Here is a 15902-nt window from a genome sequence, read left to right as displayed (position 1 = left end):
CAGATCCGTGCTCCAGCCACTAGACCACACTGCTTCTCTGCTCTTCCCTCCTCTCTCCTTCTCCCCTTCCCTCCTCTTCGCAGAGGCTCAGTGAAAAGAGCCCGGACTGGGGAGTCAGAGGTCGTGGGTTCTAATGCCACCACTTGGCTGCTGGGTGACCTTGGGCAAGTCACTTCCCTTCTCTGGGCCTCAGTTCCCTCAACTGGAAAATGGGGATGAAAAGTGTGAGGCCCACGTGGGGCAACCTTTTTCATTCATTCATTCAATAGTATTTACTGAGCGCTTACTATGTGCAGAGCACTGTACTAAGCGCTTGCAATGAACAAGTCGGCAACAGATAGAGACAGTCCCTGCCGTTTGACGGGCTTACGGTCTAATCGGGGGAGACGGACAGACAAGAACAATGGTAATAAATAGAGTCGAGGGGAAGAACATCTTGTAAAAACATTGGCAACTAACAATGGCAACTAAACCTCATTACCTTGTATCCACCCCAGCGCTTAGAACAGTGCTTGGCACAGAGTAAGCGCTTAACAAATAATAACTCATTACTAGCAAACTACCCCCCCGCCAACGGCCCCACTATCGCGCACGCGCGCTCTGTAGGCAGGGCCGCTTAGGGCACCTTCTGCCTGAAGGACCCCTCGCCGGAGTGGGAACTCGGAGCTGTTGACCTGTGTGGAGAAGTGAGTGGCGGCCGGCTGTGTGCGCGTAAATTGGGGGTTGTGTGTGTGTGTGTGTGTGTGTGTGTGTGTGTGTGCGAATGGGCGTGGGGTTGTGTGTAGTGTGTGGGAGCGTAACCGTTTGTCGGGCGGCCGGCGATGTGGGCGGGCAGCCGCGGCGTGTCTGTGACGCGGCCCGCCGGGGTCCTCGCGCCGCCCCGCGTCTGTCTATAAAAGCGCGTTGGCCGCCGCCGTCTGCACCGCAGTGGTTTTTGGCGGTTGGAGAGGGTAGTGCCGGCGGCCGCCATCGCGCGTCCCCTCTCTCCGCCCGTCAGCCCGTCCTTCCGTCAGCCCGTCCTTCCGTCAGCCCGTCCTTCCGTCAGCCCGTCCTTCCGTCAGCCCGTCCGTCCGTCCGGGCGCTCCTGCGAGCGTGGACCGTAAGTGGCGGCGGGCGGGAGGGCCGGCGGGCCGGCGGGCCGGCCGGGGGGGTGGGGCGGCGGCGTCGCGGCCTAGGCCCCTGCGCCTCAAGGGGCTCGGCCCGCTCGGCCCGGGCTTGTCCCTGCGCCCGGCTTGTGGTGCTCCCCCAGCACACACACACACCCACCCACAGAGCCGGACCCCGAGGTGTGTTGGGGGGGTGCGGTGGGGGGGGGCGTCAGGCCGCTGGCCGTTGCGCTTAGTCACCCGGCCCCCCTCGAGCACCCCTGCTTTCCATCGCACTGTCTGGGGGGACACAACCCACCCCCGAGAGGGTCTGGGGTAAGGAAGGCCCGCGCGCGCACACCCTCCTCCCCCCACCATCTGCCCCCAACGGTTTTAATTTAGCTGGGGTAGAAGATGCCCGTCCCGGGGGCTGCTCCCCGCCCCCCGGCCCTGCAGACTGCTGGAGTCGGTTGGCGCCCCCGTCGTTGGACAGGCCTGGTCTCTCTCTGTTGCCGGAGTGCCCATTCCAAGCGCTTAGTGCAGTGCCCTGCCCTGCCCTGCCCTGCACAGAGTAAGCGCTCAAGAAATACGATTATTTCAAAGGGGTCGTCGACGCCCGCCGGGTCGCCGACCCGAGGGAAAAGTATCCCCCTCGCAACCCCGCATCGTCCCGGGCCTCAACGGCAGGGGCAGAAAGGGGCTGGCGAAGACACCGGACCTTTGAAGGAGAACCAACCCGTCAGGATCGGGAGAGATTCCCGTGCGGGAAAGGAGTTCCCCTTTCTACGTCGTAGAGTGCCCGCGGGATGAGGTTTTCTGCGGGTCGACACCGGAAAGGAGAGCAGCCCACTTGGGGGGCCTTTTGCGTTGTAGCCCCAGTGAGGGTGTTCAGTTTCAGGCCGGTTATTATTATTTTTAATCCCTGCCGTGCAGTGAAACTGTGCGGAGCTTTGCAGAGATAATTTGGGAATTCATGTGAAAGCCACTGCAAGCGAAGAAGGTTGCCAAAAACACTCTTCAGACGCAACAGGCCTGGTTTTAGGTTCAGTTCACGCACGCAGCACCTCTCACGAATATTGTTTAACAATAAGCGTGCTAAATATAGGAAATTGCATTAACGTTATGGGTTCCCAGATGATCTCTGTAGTATTTAAAGCCTTCACCCTAACTTTGAGATGAAGTGGAGACTGACTAAGCAGAATTTGGTAACTTAATTTGTTTTGATCTTGTGAGGGAAGGGTTTGACTTGCAGCCTTATGGAATGTTCTGCGCTCTTACCTCGAAAATAATTTCATAAACAGCCCTTTGGTGTATTAGGTGTACTGTGACACCTCCTTTGGTTCCTTGGTAAAGGAAAAACACATTTTTTGGTACTTTTTCATTCGGGGCTAGACCTCAGAATTTGGAGCTTAGAGCCCATCTGCCTTGGGCTCTGCTCCGTCGAGCAGGGCGGACTGCAGTGCTGACATCCTGCTAAGGAGCCGACAACAATAAACAACCACCGAAGTTTTTGTGAGTTTCAATTCGCAAATTACAGAGCCCAGTTTTTTTGACTCGTAACGGCATCAAGGAATAAGATATTCATGGCTATTAAGTGTCCGAAAGTCTTATTAGCCACCTTCTCCCAGTTTCATGAATTGATTCGTGACTGGCTTTTCGTCTTCGTATTACATTCTCCAAAGATTTTTGAAAAGGCAGCTGCGGTGTCCAGTTTGAATATTTTCTCTGTAAAATAGTCATTGCTCTCAGCCTCTAAAACATTGAAGAAGCCAATAGACTTGTTGTTTAAATTGAAGTTGAAAATAAACCCACTGATTTATGGGAGAAGATTCCAGAATTGTGTTCCTCTGCCTCACTTGGCATGGCGAAGAGATGTCTTCCGAAATAATTCTGTTCAGCTAGTTTAGCAATTTTCTGGCGATTAAAGACAGTGTGTGAAATGATGACCTCATTTTACAGACACTGCAGCTGAAGAGAAGGATATGAACTGTACCATTGGCAGTGGTTTTGTCCCTGAAGAGGGTAGAGCAGAGGCACCCTAGAGAGAAATTACACATGCATTGTGGCTAATATGTGAAAATAGCCTATTCCTGGAGCCGCTACATGTTCTGTTCCCAAAACATCACAATGGGATTAAATGCTTTACTGTGCGCCAAACACTGGGGTAAATAGACGACGATCAGATCGCCTCCAACCTAGAGAGAGAATGAACCCATGAGGAAACCAGAAACACAGGGCCGTTAGGTGACCGGCCCGAAGTCCGGCAGCCGGGAAGAGAACCAGGGTGACTGGGCTCTTTCCACAAGGTCACAAGGCGACCCTGTTTGCCCATTGTGTTTTAGGAGGCCATCGGTTGCCTGTGGAAACAAGACTCTGAGCTCCATGTGGGATGGAGAATGTGTCAAACCTGATGATCTGGTATCTACCGCAGGGTGTTTGGCACATAGTAAACACTTAAATACAAACAAACAAAAAAGACCATAAGGACCCCGGTCTGTCCTTGATAGAGTGGCACTCACCTGCCAGAGTGGCACCGTCAGCCCTAGAAATGAACTGGGGTCTGGTGTGAAATTGAAGCTCCGAGTTGGGTTCGGTGAACAGACCTGCCATCTGCACCCTCCTTCCCCTTCCCGCCGACATTTTATTCCCTCGGGATTTAGTCCGGGTCCAGATGTTAAACGATTATTCTGACCTACTTGTCTGCCCTAAACCTATTTTTCCCTGGCAGGACTTTCTGTGGGAAACTTCCAGGTTGTTTGGTACTGCTTTCAATGGCTATCAGTTCCACTGTAACCTGAGTGGGAGGATGGCGGCGGGCCATCTGAGCAGGGAGCATTATCCGTTGGTGTGTCAATAGGGGAAAGAAAACCAGAGCAGATGTCTACTTTGACCACCCTGGGGAATTTTCATGTGCGACCCACCAATCCAGTGAAACTTCTGACCCCTTCACTTCACACACTTCCCCTTTGAAATGTTATTTAATAATAATAATTGTGGGATTTAGGCGCTAAGTGCCTAACATTGTACTAAGTGCTGGGGGAGATATAAGATAATCCGGACCCACATGAGGCTCACAGTTTAAGTAGGAGGGAGAACAGGGATGGAATTCCCATTTTGCACGTGAGGGAAGTGGGGCACAGAGAAGTTGTGACTTGCCCAAGATCACACAATAGGGAAGGGGCAGAGCTGGGATTACCATTGATTGACTGATTGATTGACCGATTCACTAAGTTGCTTATACTAGCAGTGCTAAGGAGGAGAGGACTTGAAGGCCCAGGTATATTTCGTATATCATCATATTTACTGAGCCCTTACTGTGTGCAGAGCACTCTACTAAGTGTTTGGAAAGTACAATTCAGCAGCGAATAGAGCCAATCCCTACCCAACAATGGGCTCACAGTCTAGAAGGGGAGAGACAGACAACAAAACAAAATATGTAGACAGGCATATTTGCAAGTGCATTACCAAAGACTCATCCCTTATCCCTGACAGATGATAATGAATGACACAATGTAGATTTTTTTTAATCCACCAGGGAGCGAGAAATATTGGATATATGTTTATATATATACACACACTGACTACACACGCCTGCACGCATATATATGTAAAATTAAAACCTTGAATTCATGAGGTTTTCCTGGACCTTAGTGTTTTCCCAGATTCCCCCGGATCTTGCTGTCACCATCACAGGCTTTTCTCATTTCAGTCGCCCCTGCTGGCAAGCTGCACCCGTTGCCCAAATCATTCACTGGAAGTCACCCAACAGAATTATTCTTTCCTTCACTCCTCCATCCCGCTTTCCCTAGAACACCATTCTTCCCCCCCGCCCCCACAGACACATACCCAGTAGATGCTTAACAAATAGTATTACTACTGATTACCTGGCTGGAGATAGAGGAACTTATCAGTTTGGATTGAACAAGAACATACTGAGACCTAGGTGAATGTTCTAGGCTTTCAGTTATAAAGTCCAAGAACATCACTATACGTAAGAGCCGAAGTATGCCGTGTTCTACATATATTGGGATGAGGATCTGCAAGCTGAGCCTTCACAATTCTTTTGCAGCTTTTAATTTCAGTAAAACTACTCTCTGTTTTAGATGCCTTCGATTAAACTGCAGAGTTCTGATGGAGAGATATTCGAAGTTGATGTGGAAATTGCAAAACAGTCTGTCACTATCAAGACCATGTTAGAAGGTAAGGATGTCAAGCTGAGGGGTCCGGATCCGGGAAGAGGGTGGGAGATTTTGTTTCAGAAAGGTTCCACCATAGCAAAAACAGTGAATTTGCTTCTATTAGCCTCCCTTACTAAAGCAGGCTCCACTGGAAGAGAGGTGTATTTTCTAACAGTTTGATTTTTGCATGCGTAATTGATTGCAAGCCATTAGAAAGTTCTACTGAGAATGTTCTAGTCCGACCAGAGTTGTATTCCAGAGTATTTTTTGCCTTTTCAGCCTCCCTCTTGGGGTTTTATAACTGGGAAACCTGAAACACAGTTTTAAAGTTCTGAGCTCTTTCCAGAATGTAGAGTAATTGAGCATATCTCAGAATTGTTTCTGCAGCTTTTCAAAGCCCATTTTGGGGGGCTTCTCCTTTTCTGGTTCTAATCGAAGTGGTGATTTGGGGGAGTAACTTAAGAGCTGTGGTTAAACTTCAAAGTGTGTTTCCTGTTGAAAGGAACATTCAGGGAAGAGAAAAAGGGAAAGCTGGAGACATAAACTAGTTGCTTGCAACTTACAGGTTGTTGCTGTTAATTTCTTTTCTCTTTAGAAAGCTGGCCTGCTCTGCTTAGAAGATTACTCTTAAATAACAGTGTGGAATAATTGAATATGGCCCATTTGAATTATCTTTCAAGGGTCAGTGTTTTTAATGGATCTGCTACTCTGTTCCTGTTGCCACACTAAAATCTTCAACCCAGTTAAAAAGTCAATTGAAGATTCATGGGGAATAATCCAGAAGAGTAATCTTCCTGTCTCTCCATTTTCTCACCTAAGTGGCTCGATATTCTTATTGTTATACCGCACTGTGGTGAAATCTGATGGCATTAAAAGAGTGTATAAGGCATTTTAAAATCACCTGGGCTGCTTGGGGAAAGGGTCTTTATAAATAAACAGCTAATAATAATAATGTTGGTATTTGTTAAGCGCTTACTATGTGCCGAGCACTGTTCTAAGCGCTGGGGTAGACACAGGGGAATCAGGTTGTCCCACGTGGGGCTCACAGTCTTAATCCCCATTTTACAGATGAGGGAACTGAGGCACAGAGAAGTTAAGTGACTTGCCCACAGTCACACAGCTGACAAGTGGCAGAGCTGGGATTCGAACTCATGAGCCCTGACTCCAAAGCCCGTGCTCTTTCCAACGAGCCACACTGCCTGGGAGACAGAAGGACCTGGGTTCTAATCCTGGCTCTGCCACTTTTCTGCCATGTGACCTTGGGCCAGTCTCTTAACTACCTTGTGCCTCAATTTCCAGATGAGCCCCATATGGAACATGGATTGTGTCCCATCACATTAGCTTGTATCTACCCCAGCATCATAGTACAGTGCCTGGCTCATAATAAGGGCTTAACAAATACCATTTAAAAAAAACCAGTGAGCCCCATGTTTGGATGGGCTGACCTATCTTATTGTCTGGCATCTTCCCCAGTGCTTAAGTACAGTGCTTTGGCATAAGAAAACACTTAATAAAATGCTACAATTGCCTGGTCACATGGTAACTCAGATTTTAAAGGGAAGGGAGGTAGGATTTTCTTCCCTTCTGTATTTTTGTGCTAAACTAGCGAAAAAGGGTTAAAAAAATAATAATTAGGCTTTAGTTTCTCAAGAGTGGAAGTGAACTTGTAAGATTCCAGATCTGAAGTAAGTGGTGACCTGTCAGAAGAGGTTACTTACAATCCTCTTTCTGTGGCCAGTGTAGAGATTAATTCTTTTGCCTCAAACCACATTCTTTCCCACTAATCTTATAAGGAATTTGTGGATTAGCGTACAGTGACTGTAATCTACCATAAACAATATGCAGTCTTCCCAAATGTTGGTACGCGTGCTTACATTGAGCCATTTAGGTTGCGGATAGGGGGAGGGTAATAAAATGATTGAAATGGACCCAAAGGGCGGGAAATCAACTTAACTGCATTGATGCATTCTGTATCCTAATTAGAAAATATTTTCTGTTTTTTTATGGAATTTATTCAGAGCTTCTTATGCACTCAGCACTGTGCTAATGGCTGGAATCGAATCACGATGATTGGATCGGACACTTGTATGTCTCATTTTTGTTTAAATCCACAGGTGATAAGCACCTTGAAGGGTCAGCAAGCTGACCGGCTTCCTGGTAGGCCGTCTCTCTAGATGCTTGTGGAGGATGCTGTCCGAGTTGAAGCCTGGCTCTTAAGCCAAGGCTCTTGGTCTCCCAGGACTGCAGGGTCCACGGGAGCCTCAGGAGGCATATTTATTTATTTGCCTTCTCTCCTAAGAGCTCTTAACTATGCCAAAATGTAGTCTTGGGGGAATGCATAGTTCCTGTCCTAACAAATAATTGCCAGCAAGGATGACGTGCAGGGAAAGTGACCTGGGTGGGGGCGGGGGCACAGGCAAACCTTTTGTCCTGAGAGTATTGGCAGAACCCAAACTGAAACTGGCTGGCCGAAACCTTCTTCCGGCAGATAAATAACGTTCTTGGTTTCCTCTTGGTAGATGGCTGAAACACATTTGGTGACTTGACCTTCTGCTACCTTGGAGTGGCAGCTGCCAGTTTTGTGGTTTTTTTTTTTGTTGCCTGAGAGCTCTTTTTTCCTTGGCAGCATAATTCTTGGAGAACACGGGCAGATATTGGTAGGAGTTTAGCTTTAGCCCCAATTAAGCTATTCAGCGCTTCAAGGGTTAGCGGCTTCTGGTTTTATCTTACTGATGTGGATGGGTCATGGGGAATTCAGGTATTTCACACTGGCAGCTTATGAACCAGGCACTTGTTTCTCTCTCTGGTCTAATTGTAGCATTACAGGACTTCTGTAACCTGAGAAAATGGAATAAAGACATTTAAAGTTGGAACGATGAGAGTTTCCCAAAATGTTGGCAAGTGATAGGGTAATCAAATATAGGGGATGGAAGACCTTAGGGTACACAAGAGTCTTTCACAAAGGTCTTGAAATTAAATAGCTTAAAAAAAAAAATCCTATGGTGACCAGGTGCGGTTTTATTTTTGGATTTAAATTCCTGTCTCTCCATGTGTTAAACGCGCAGAGAGAAAACTTCGGAAACCTTTCGAGTTTATGCATTTTCTAGATGAAAATTGCCTTTCATTTCCTTATCGCAGACCTAGGTCCTTTGAAAGTAACTTCTGAGTTTTAAGATAGGCTCATGTTTTCTATCTAGGGACAGCCAAAATTAAATCTGCCAGCTCTGTCCTCTTGACTGGACCACAGACATTGCTTCTCTCAGTTGAGTGACCTTAACCACCCTGAAGTTTGTTCTTTATTAGCGGGGAATTAAATGGCAGGTTTCCTCAGTGGCAACGCTCTCCTTGTTGCCTGCCCCCCCCCCCCCCCCCCCCCTTACCTGCCACCCGCCCCTCACTCATATTGTCCCTAGGATCTGGAAGGAACACTTTCCTGCCTCAATCCAATAGACCATCCTCATCTTCTCAGCCCTCTGAAAATCTAGTCTTAACGAGGCCTCCCTGATTTAATATCCTATTTCAAATCTTAGCAACCCATCTGCCACTTGTAGCATGTGTGCACACACGTGCATATATGTCTATATACATATATATATAGAGAGAGAGGCATATATACATATACACACACACACGTATATATATACATATATACGTGTGTGTGTGTGTGTGCATATCCCATTCTCAACATTCACGTATGTGTGACGTGGTGTGGTCTGGTGGATAGAGCGCAGGCCTGGGAGTCAGAAGGACCTACGTTCTAATCCTGGCTCTGGCTCTTATTGGCTGTATGACCTTGGGCAAGTCCCTTAACCTCTCTGGATCTCATTTGCCTCTGTGGCCCCATGACTGTGGGACATAGACTGTGTCCAACCTGATTACCGTATATCTACCCCAGCACTTGGAACAGTGCCCGGCACATATTAAGCGCACAACAAATACCATTAAAAAATGGTATTCAAGTGCTTACTATATGCAGAGAACTGTATGCACATGGGAGAGTACAGTGTAACAGCATTTTTTTTAATGGTATTTGAGAGCTTACTATGTGCCAGGCACTGTACTAAGCATGTTCCCTGCTCACAAGCTTACATTTTTGTCATTCAATTTTTTATGCTCCAATTCCACCACTTCTATTCATATACTATTTCTGTGCCGTCCTTCATTAGAATGTAAGATCCTTGTGGTCTTGTGCCTGTGTTGTCCTTCCCAAGTGAGTTGTATTCAAGAGAAGCTCAAATGTCATTACTGCTTCATTCGGTGCTATTTATTGAACGCTTACTGTGTGCAGAGCACTGCACTACTGCTTGAGAAAGTACAGTATAACAATAAACAAACGCAGTTCCTGCCCACAGTGAGTTTAGAGAGGGAGACAGACGTTAATAGAAATAATGAAATAGAGATGTGTACATAAGTGCTGTGGGGTTGAGAGGGGGAAGAATACGGAAAGCAAGTCAGGTTGATGCTGAAGGGAGTGGGAGAAGAAGAAAGGAGGGCCTAGGGAAGGCGTCTTAGAGGAGACGTGCCTTCAATAAGGCTTTGAAGGGGGGAGAGATTGTTGGTTGCATATGAAGAGGGAGGCCGTTCCAGACTAGAGGCAGGACATGGGCGAGAGGTCTGTGGCTACTACTATTTCTCCTGGGACAGCATTTATTGAGTGCCTGCTGTATGATAAACCACTTCTGTATGTTTACCAAGAAAACTCTATGGATACACTACCAGAACAATTGCATAAGGAGGTGGGATGTACCTCCTTCTTTCCTCCCCCTGGGGCACCTTACTCATTTGACCCTTCATCAGATTTTGTGGATTTAAAATTATTTCCAAGGGGCACTGGAAATCACACTGCAAATGAGAAATGAAATATGTTGAGATATCCAACCCCTGGCCATAAATAGATTAACCAAATCTATCCTTCAGATTTCATTTTCATGCTTTGCCCATTGGTGCATGAAAACTCTCTGACTTAGTCATGCAGCGTAATGACTAGGACTCCAGGTGATTGCCTTAGTGTATTGTACTTTCCCAAGTGCTCTGCATACAGTAAATGCTCAATAAATACCTTTGAGTACTGGTCCTCGATGGGTGGTGCAGTTGACCTCCGAATTAGCTTGATGCCCTGCAGGTGACTTATATCGGCCCCTAGGGAGGTCTCTAGCTAAGCTTGGTTCATCATTTTCAGAAAGCACTGGGGTCTTAGCTGGAAAGCTAGCATTTTTTCCCCAGCCCCATATTCATATTACAGACTGCCTTCTTGAAACAGTCATTTGGGCTTGATGACTTTTGGGAGGGTGGGTGTCGCAGAAATGATTTTGGCTGTACACTTGAAAATCTGGCACACCGAGCATATTGGGCTTTTTGTGTCTGGGCCTCAGCAGTCTCTGGAAATAGCATGTCAGCTGCACCGGTGCCCTGGAGACGATGATGGCCTACCACTGGCCTTAAAGCAGTGACCGCCCTCCTCACAGGGCCTGCTCCACCCTTTGGTCGAAGACTTGACTGTCAGAGATGGTTTCAGGAAGTCCACACTTCCTTCAGCATCTCCGAAGGGGACCCAGGATCGCGGTTCCCCTCATCCTTCCCTCAGTCCCCAAACCCTGACTTAAGTAAGGTGTTTGTTGTGGGGAGGGCACAGGATGGGGTGGTGTGCAGCCGGGCCACACATCTCAAATTAGGGCTTGTTCTTCAGTTTTGAACTGGCACTCAATTCGTATTTGTTTGTAGATTTGGGTATGGACGACGAAGGAGATGATGACCCGGTCCCTCTTCCGAACGTCAACGCGGCAATATTAAAAAAGGTAAGCTAGCTGATGGTGGTGGCCGACTTTGTCATTTCCCCTCTTGTGGGTGCACCGCCCATTATCAGAGAGGATGTGCAGGGTTTTACCCACTCTCTCTTCCCATGTGATTCTGCATCAGTCATGATGCCCAGTGTTCAGGGCGGTGTGCAAACCCTTCAAAGACGGGTTGTCCTGTCACTAAAGAAGCAATGTGGCCTAGTGGGAAGAACACAGGGGCCTAGAAGTCCAAGGACCTGAGTTCTAATCTTCGCTTTGCCACTTGTTTGCTGTGTCCTTGAACAGTGTTATTTGAACACTTTTGTGTCACCCAGTTGCATTAGGTTATTCAGCTTAGCATGGTGTGACTGCTTGGTTTGGAGAATTACATTTAGACCTCTGCTTAGTAACCCCCCCACCCCTTATTTTTTAATGAGCTTATTGAGCACTTACTCTGGGGTAGCAGAAACAATCCCTGTCTAATACGGAGCTCTCAGTCTCTGAGAGGTAGGGAGTTAATATTTGGGGCCTTCTGGTTAATGGGCAAGCAGTTTTACATTAGAAAGTCTCTGGGCATCCTTTTCTGGGGGGCCCAGTGTGGGGGCACACAGCCATTGCCCAGGTGGCCCTATTTACCCCTCAGGGACCGGTAGCAAAATGACCTCCTTGTGCCTGACTCCGGGCTCCAACAGTAGAGTCTTTTGGAAAGAGTCCTCTGGCGATCGGTACGGTGATCTGGCTTCATTCAGCATTGTCTCCTCTTTTTTTTAAATTCAGGTCATCCAGTGGTGTACTCATCACAAGGACGACCCCCCCCCACCCGAGGACGACGAGAACAAAGAGAAGCGAACAGATGATATCCCTGTGTGGGACCAAGAGTTCCTGAAAGTGGACCAAGGAACCCTTTTTGAACTCATTCTGGTATGGTTCAGTGTGGTTGGGTGAGGCACTATAAATCCCCCAGATCCAGCAGGCAGTAACACCTCCCCACCCCTCTCCTCCGCCCCATCCCAGTGCCGTCCTTCATCTCCCTCTCCATGTACTTGCCCCCGCCAATTCATCCCCATTCAACCCCTTCCTACTCCTCGCCCCATCCCCACCCCTTGCACCCTCCCCACAGCTTCAGCCAAGCTTGGCCTATGGAACCCCCACTCCATCGTGGGGAAGCTTCCCTTCATTATTGACCTGTTCCTGTCCTGGTCACTCCTCCTCCTCACCATCCCTGAAACTGGGCTCTCCCCAGATGACTCGATCTCCCGTGCTGCTCTCTCCAGAGCGGGCCTCATCTCCCACTCCCCCAGACTCACTGGTAAAGGAGGAGATGTTGGCTTCCTTCTCGCTCCCAGTGCCGCTTTCGCACCATTCCACCTCCCCCATCCCTTTCTTTCCCTTCCTCTGAAGCCCATATCATCCACCTCTATCACCCACTCCAGATTCTAGTAGCTGTCATCTACCGCCCCCAGGTCCCACCTTCAACTTCTTTAACCATTTTGATCCCTTTCTCACATTCTTCCTTCTTTCTGCTTGCCTACATTGATTCTTGGGGATTCTTGGGGATTTCAGTATCCACGTAGATGTTCCTGATGACCCCTTCCCACTGCCCACCTTCGATCACTCCTCAGTTCCACTGACCACCTGCTCCACCCCACCTCACTCACCAACTTGGATATATGCTAAATTTCATCACCTCTAGCCACTGCACAATCTCTACCCTCACCAAGCATGTCACTCCCCTTCTTAAACAACTCCAGTGGTTGCCTATCAACCTCCGCTCCAAACAAAAACTCCTCACTCTAGGCATCAAGGCTCTACATCACCTTGCCCCTTCCTACCTCTCCTCCCTTCTCTCTTTCTACCGCCCACCCCGCACGCTCCGCTCCTCTGCCGCCCACCTCCTCACCATCCCTCGGTCTCGCCTATCCCGCCGTCGACCCCTGGGCCACGTCCTCCCGCGGTCCTGGAACGCCCTCCCTCCTCACCTTCGCCAAACTGATTCTCTTCCCCTCTTCAAAACCCTACTTAAAACTCACCTCCTCCAAGAGGCCTTCCCAGACTGAGCTCCTCTTCTCCCTCTACTCCCTCTACCACCCCCCCTTCACCTCTCCGCAGCTAAACCCTCTTTTCCCCCCATTTTCCTCTGCTCCTCCCCCTCTCAGCACTGTACTCGTCTGCTCAACTGTATATATTTTCATTACCCTATTTATTTTGTTAATGAAATGTACATCGCCTTGATTCTCTTTAGTTGCCATTGTTTTTACGAGATGTTCTTCCCCTTGACTCTATTTATTACCATTGTTCTTGTCTGTCCGTCTCCCCCGATTAGACTGTAAGCCCGTCAAACGGCAGGGACTGTCTCTATCTGTTGCCGACTTGTTCATTCCAAGCGCTTAGTACAGTGCTCTGCACATAGTAAGCGCTCAATAAATACTATCAAATGAATGAATGAAATCCCTCTATCTGACCACAACCTCCTCATCTGCCTTCTCTCCCACACACCTCCTCCCCATAAATATGTATTATTCCCCCAAAGAGACCTCTGATCTTTTGACCCCATTCAATTTCGTCATTATCATTCCCCATTTAGCCTCCATACCCAAACAACCTTCCCCATGAAGACCAGATTGATTCTCTCAACGCCATCCTCTCTACTGAACTCAACTTACTTGCTCCCCCATTCCTTCGTTGCTCTTGTACATAATTAAATAATATAATTTATTTAATATATTTATATCAATGCCTACCTTCCCTTCTTGACTCTGAGCTTATGACTACGAATGTGGTGGTGTACTCTCCCAAACTCTTAGTACAGTTTTTTGCACACATTAAGTGCACAATAAATACGATTGAATGAAGGAAGGATTACTCAATCAATTCATTGATTACTGAGCTCCCATTGACTGAGAATTCATTGATAAATGTGGACTTGGCTTTTTGGCATAACTTAATGAGCTACCGAAACTAGTGAGAGTAGACAGTTGAGCACCCCACCTACCCCGATCCCAGGGAACTCTTAAATTCCCGAGGGCTCTTATGTTGATTTCAGTCCTGTGTCTTTTCTCACCGCAGGCTGCAAACTATTTAGACATCAAAGGTTTGCTTGATGTGACGTGCAAGACTGTTGCAAATATGATTAAGGGGAAAACCCCAGAAGAGATTCGCAAGACATTCAACATCAAGAATGACTTTACTGAAGAGGAAGAAGCACAGGTATTTGGGGACCTTTTATGGGGAAGAAAATGGCTGTCCTGATACTGTAGTAAAACGATCTAGATCGAGATGCTATTTAAAGCTGCGCTCCTGTAGCTTCCATGTTATATGGAAAAAGAATTGTGTGAGTCATTTTGCCTCCTCCCAGCTTAGCGGTTTGGGAAGGAAGGGAGTCAGTAGGTGGCTGTGACCTGAAGCCTGGACTCCAGCCGGGCTCTTCCATCCCCTCCATGAGCCATGGTGGCCTTTCACCCCTCTGCCTGCTTCCCCAGGTATCTTACGGGGAGGGTGGGGGCGTGCCCCCTCCTGGCTTTCACAAAACCCAGGCTACAGGAGCTGCTATTTTGAGCTTGTCGTGAGGATGGAGGCTGGAGGCGGGGAGCCAGGCAGGTCTCAAAGTTGGGCTCTTACACATACGTGCAAACTGTTGCCTTCTAGGTACGCAAAGAGAACCAGTGGTGTGAAGAGAAGTGAAGCTCTGTGCCTGTCGACACTGTAACACTGTAAGGATTGTTCCAAATACTAGTTGCACTGCTCTGTTTATAATTGTTAATATTAGGCAAATGCGGCAGTTGTTTCAGCAGGACCTCATTCCTCTTGCATGGGTAGTGTGTCTTCTGAGTCCCAATCTGAACCCCCCCCCCCCCCCCCCCCCCCCCGGCCGTTCTTACCAGTGTAATCACACGTCTTTTTACTTTCCTCTGCTCTGAATAAAACCGCACCATGCGTGAGTCCTGGGTGGAAAGGAACATTTTGGCTTTCTTTTCTTCTTTGGTTTGTGTAAAGCCATGATTGTCCAGTGATAAGTTTAGTTTTATTGCTTCTTCGAGCGGACCTTTTAAGAAACGCTGGCACTGTAAATAAAACCACTTGCAAAAATGTTTTTCTGAAACAGAACCAGCCAAGCGTTCTCTTTCTTCCTGAGTCCGGAACAGGGGAGAGGCTGTCCGAGAGCTTTCCTAGCGCCGGGGTTCCCGGCCGTCTCCTCCCGGCGGCCCAGGGCCAGGGTAGCCCACGGGCTCCCCGTGATGGGACGTAGGCAGATGGCACCGTGGCCATCGGAAATCTCGACCGATGAATGTTTCTGAGCTTGGACGTTTGGCCGTCTAGAGGTCCAGCTACTAACCGGCAGAGTGCGGTGGTCAGGCAGAGGTGTGACTAGGCATGTTGGGAAACTTTCACCGTCAGATGAGACACTGAACCCATGCAGTGTTGGTCATCCCCGTTCATCCCTGTTCCCGCTTGGCGGAATTTAGTAACAACCCCGCTTGCATGCGAAGTATGAATTTAACTCTTAATAGCGATGTGTTCGGCCGAAACCCACACCCACACGAGGGCCACAAGTGAACCTAATCCGAGACCGTTTCAATAAAATCAAGTTGCAGAGCGGGTGGCTTAAGTGGATTCCTTTGGGTAAATGCTCCATGGATCGTCCTCCACCCCTCGGATCATTCCATATTGAAACAGTGAAAAGGTGTAATGTGTTTCTATGTACCTGAAGCAATTCTGCCTCTTCACACTCTAAGTTCCCAGTGGTGTTCAGAGTTACTGTGAAGACATTGGGAATGAGGAGCCAAGGGACCGCCAACTACCTCCCCACGCGCACACACCCACAACCTTCCCCAACTGAATGCCGTGGCCTCTGGAACTGTAGGGAC

At 48.3% G+C, this 15902-nt stretch overlaps 1 protein-coding gene across 1 annotated transcript; it reads left to right on the top strand.

Annotated features, from left to right (window-relative positions):
- Nucleotides 1-904: 904 nt before the first annotated feature.
- SKP1 (S-phase kinase associated protein 1) lies at nucleotides 905-15631 on the top strand. The gene is made up of 6 exons (XM_029051620.2): nucleotides 905-1099; nucleotides 5189-5285; nucleotides 10985-11058; nucleotides 11815-11958; nucleotides 14104-14244; nucleotides 14683-15631. Exons 2-6 carry the CDS (start codon nucleotides 5189-5191, stop codon nucleotides 14716-14718), a joined length of 492 nt encoding a protein of 163 aa, XP_028907453.1. The 5' UTR covers nucleotides 905-1099; the 3' UTR covers nucleotides 14719-15631.
- The last annotated feature ends 271 nt before the right edge of the window (nucleotides 15632-15902 follow it).

This window comes from Ornithorhynchus anatinus, chromosome X1, assembly GCF_004115215.2.
Source record: "Ornithorhynchus anatinus isolate Pmale09 chromosome X1, mOrnAna1.pri.v4, whole genome shotgun sequence".
NCBI classification, from domain to species: Eukaryota; Metazoa; Chordata; class Mammalia; order Monotremata; family Ornithorhynchidae; genus Ornithorhynchus; species Ornithorhynchus anatinus.
Note: the sequence above shows the minus strand (reverse complement) of the source record. Positions and strands in the feature narration are given on the sequence as shown.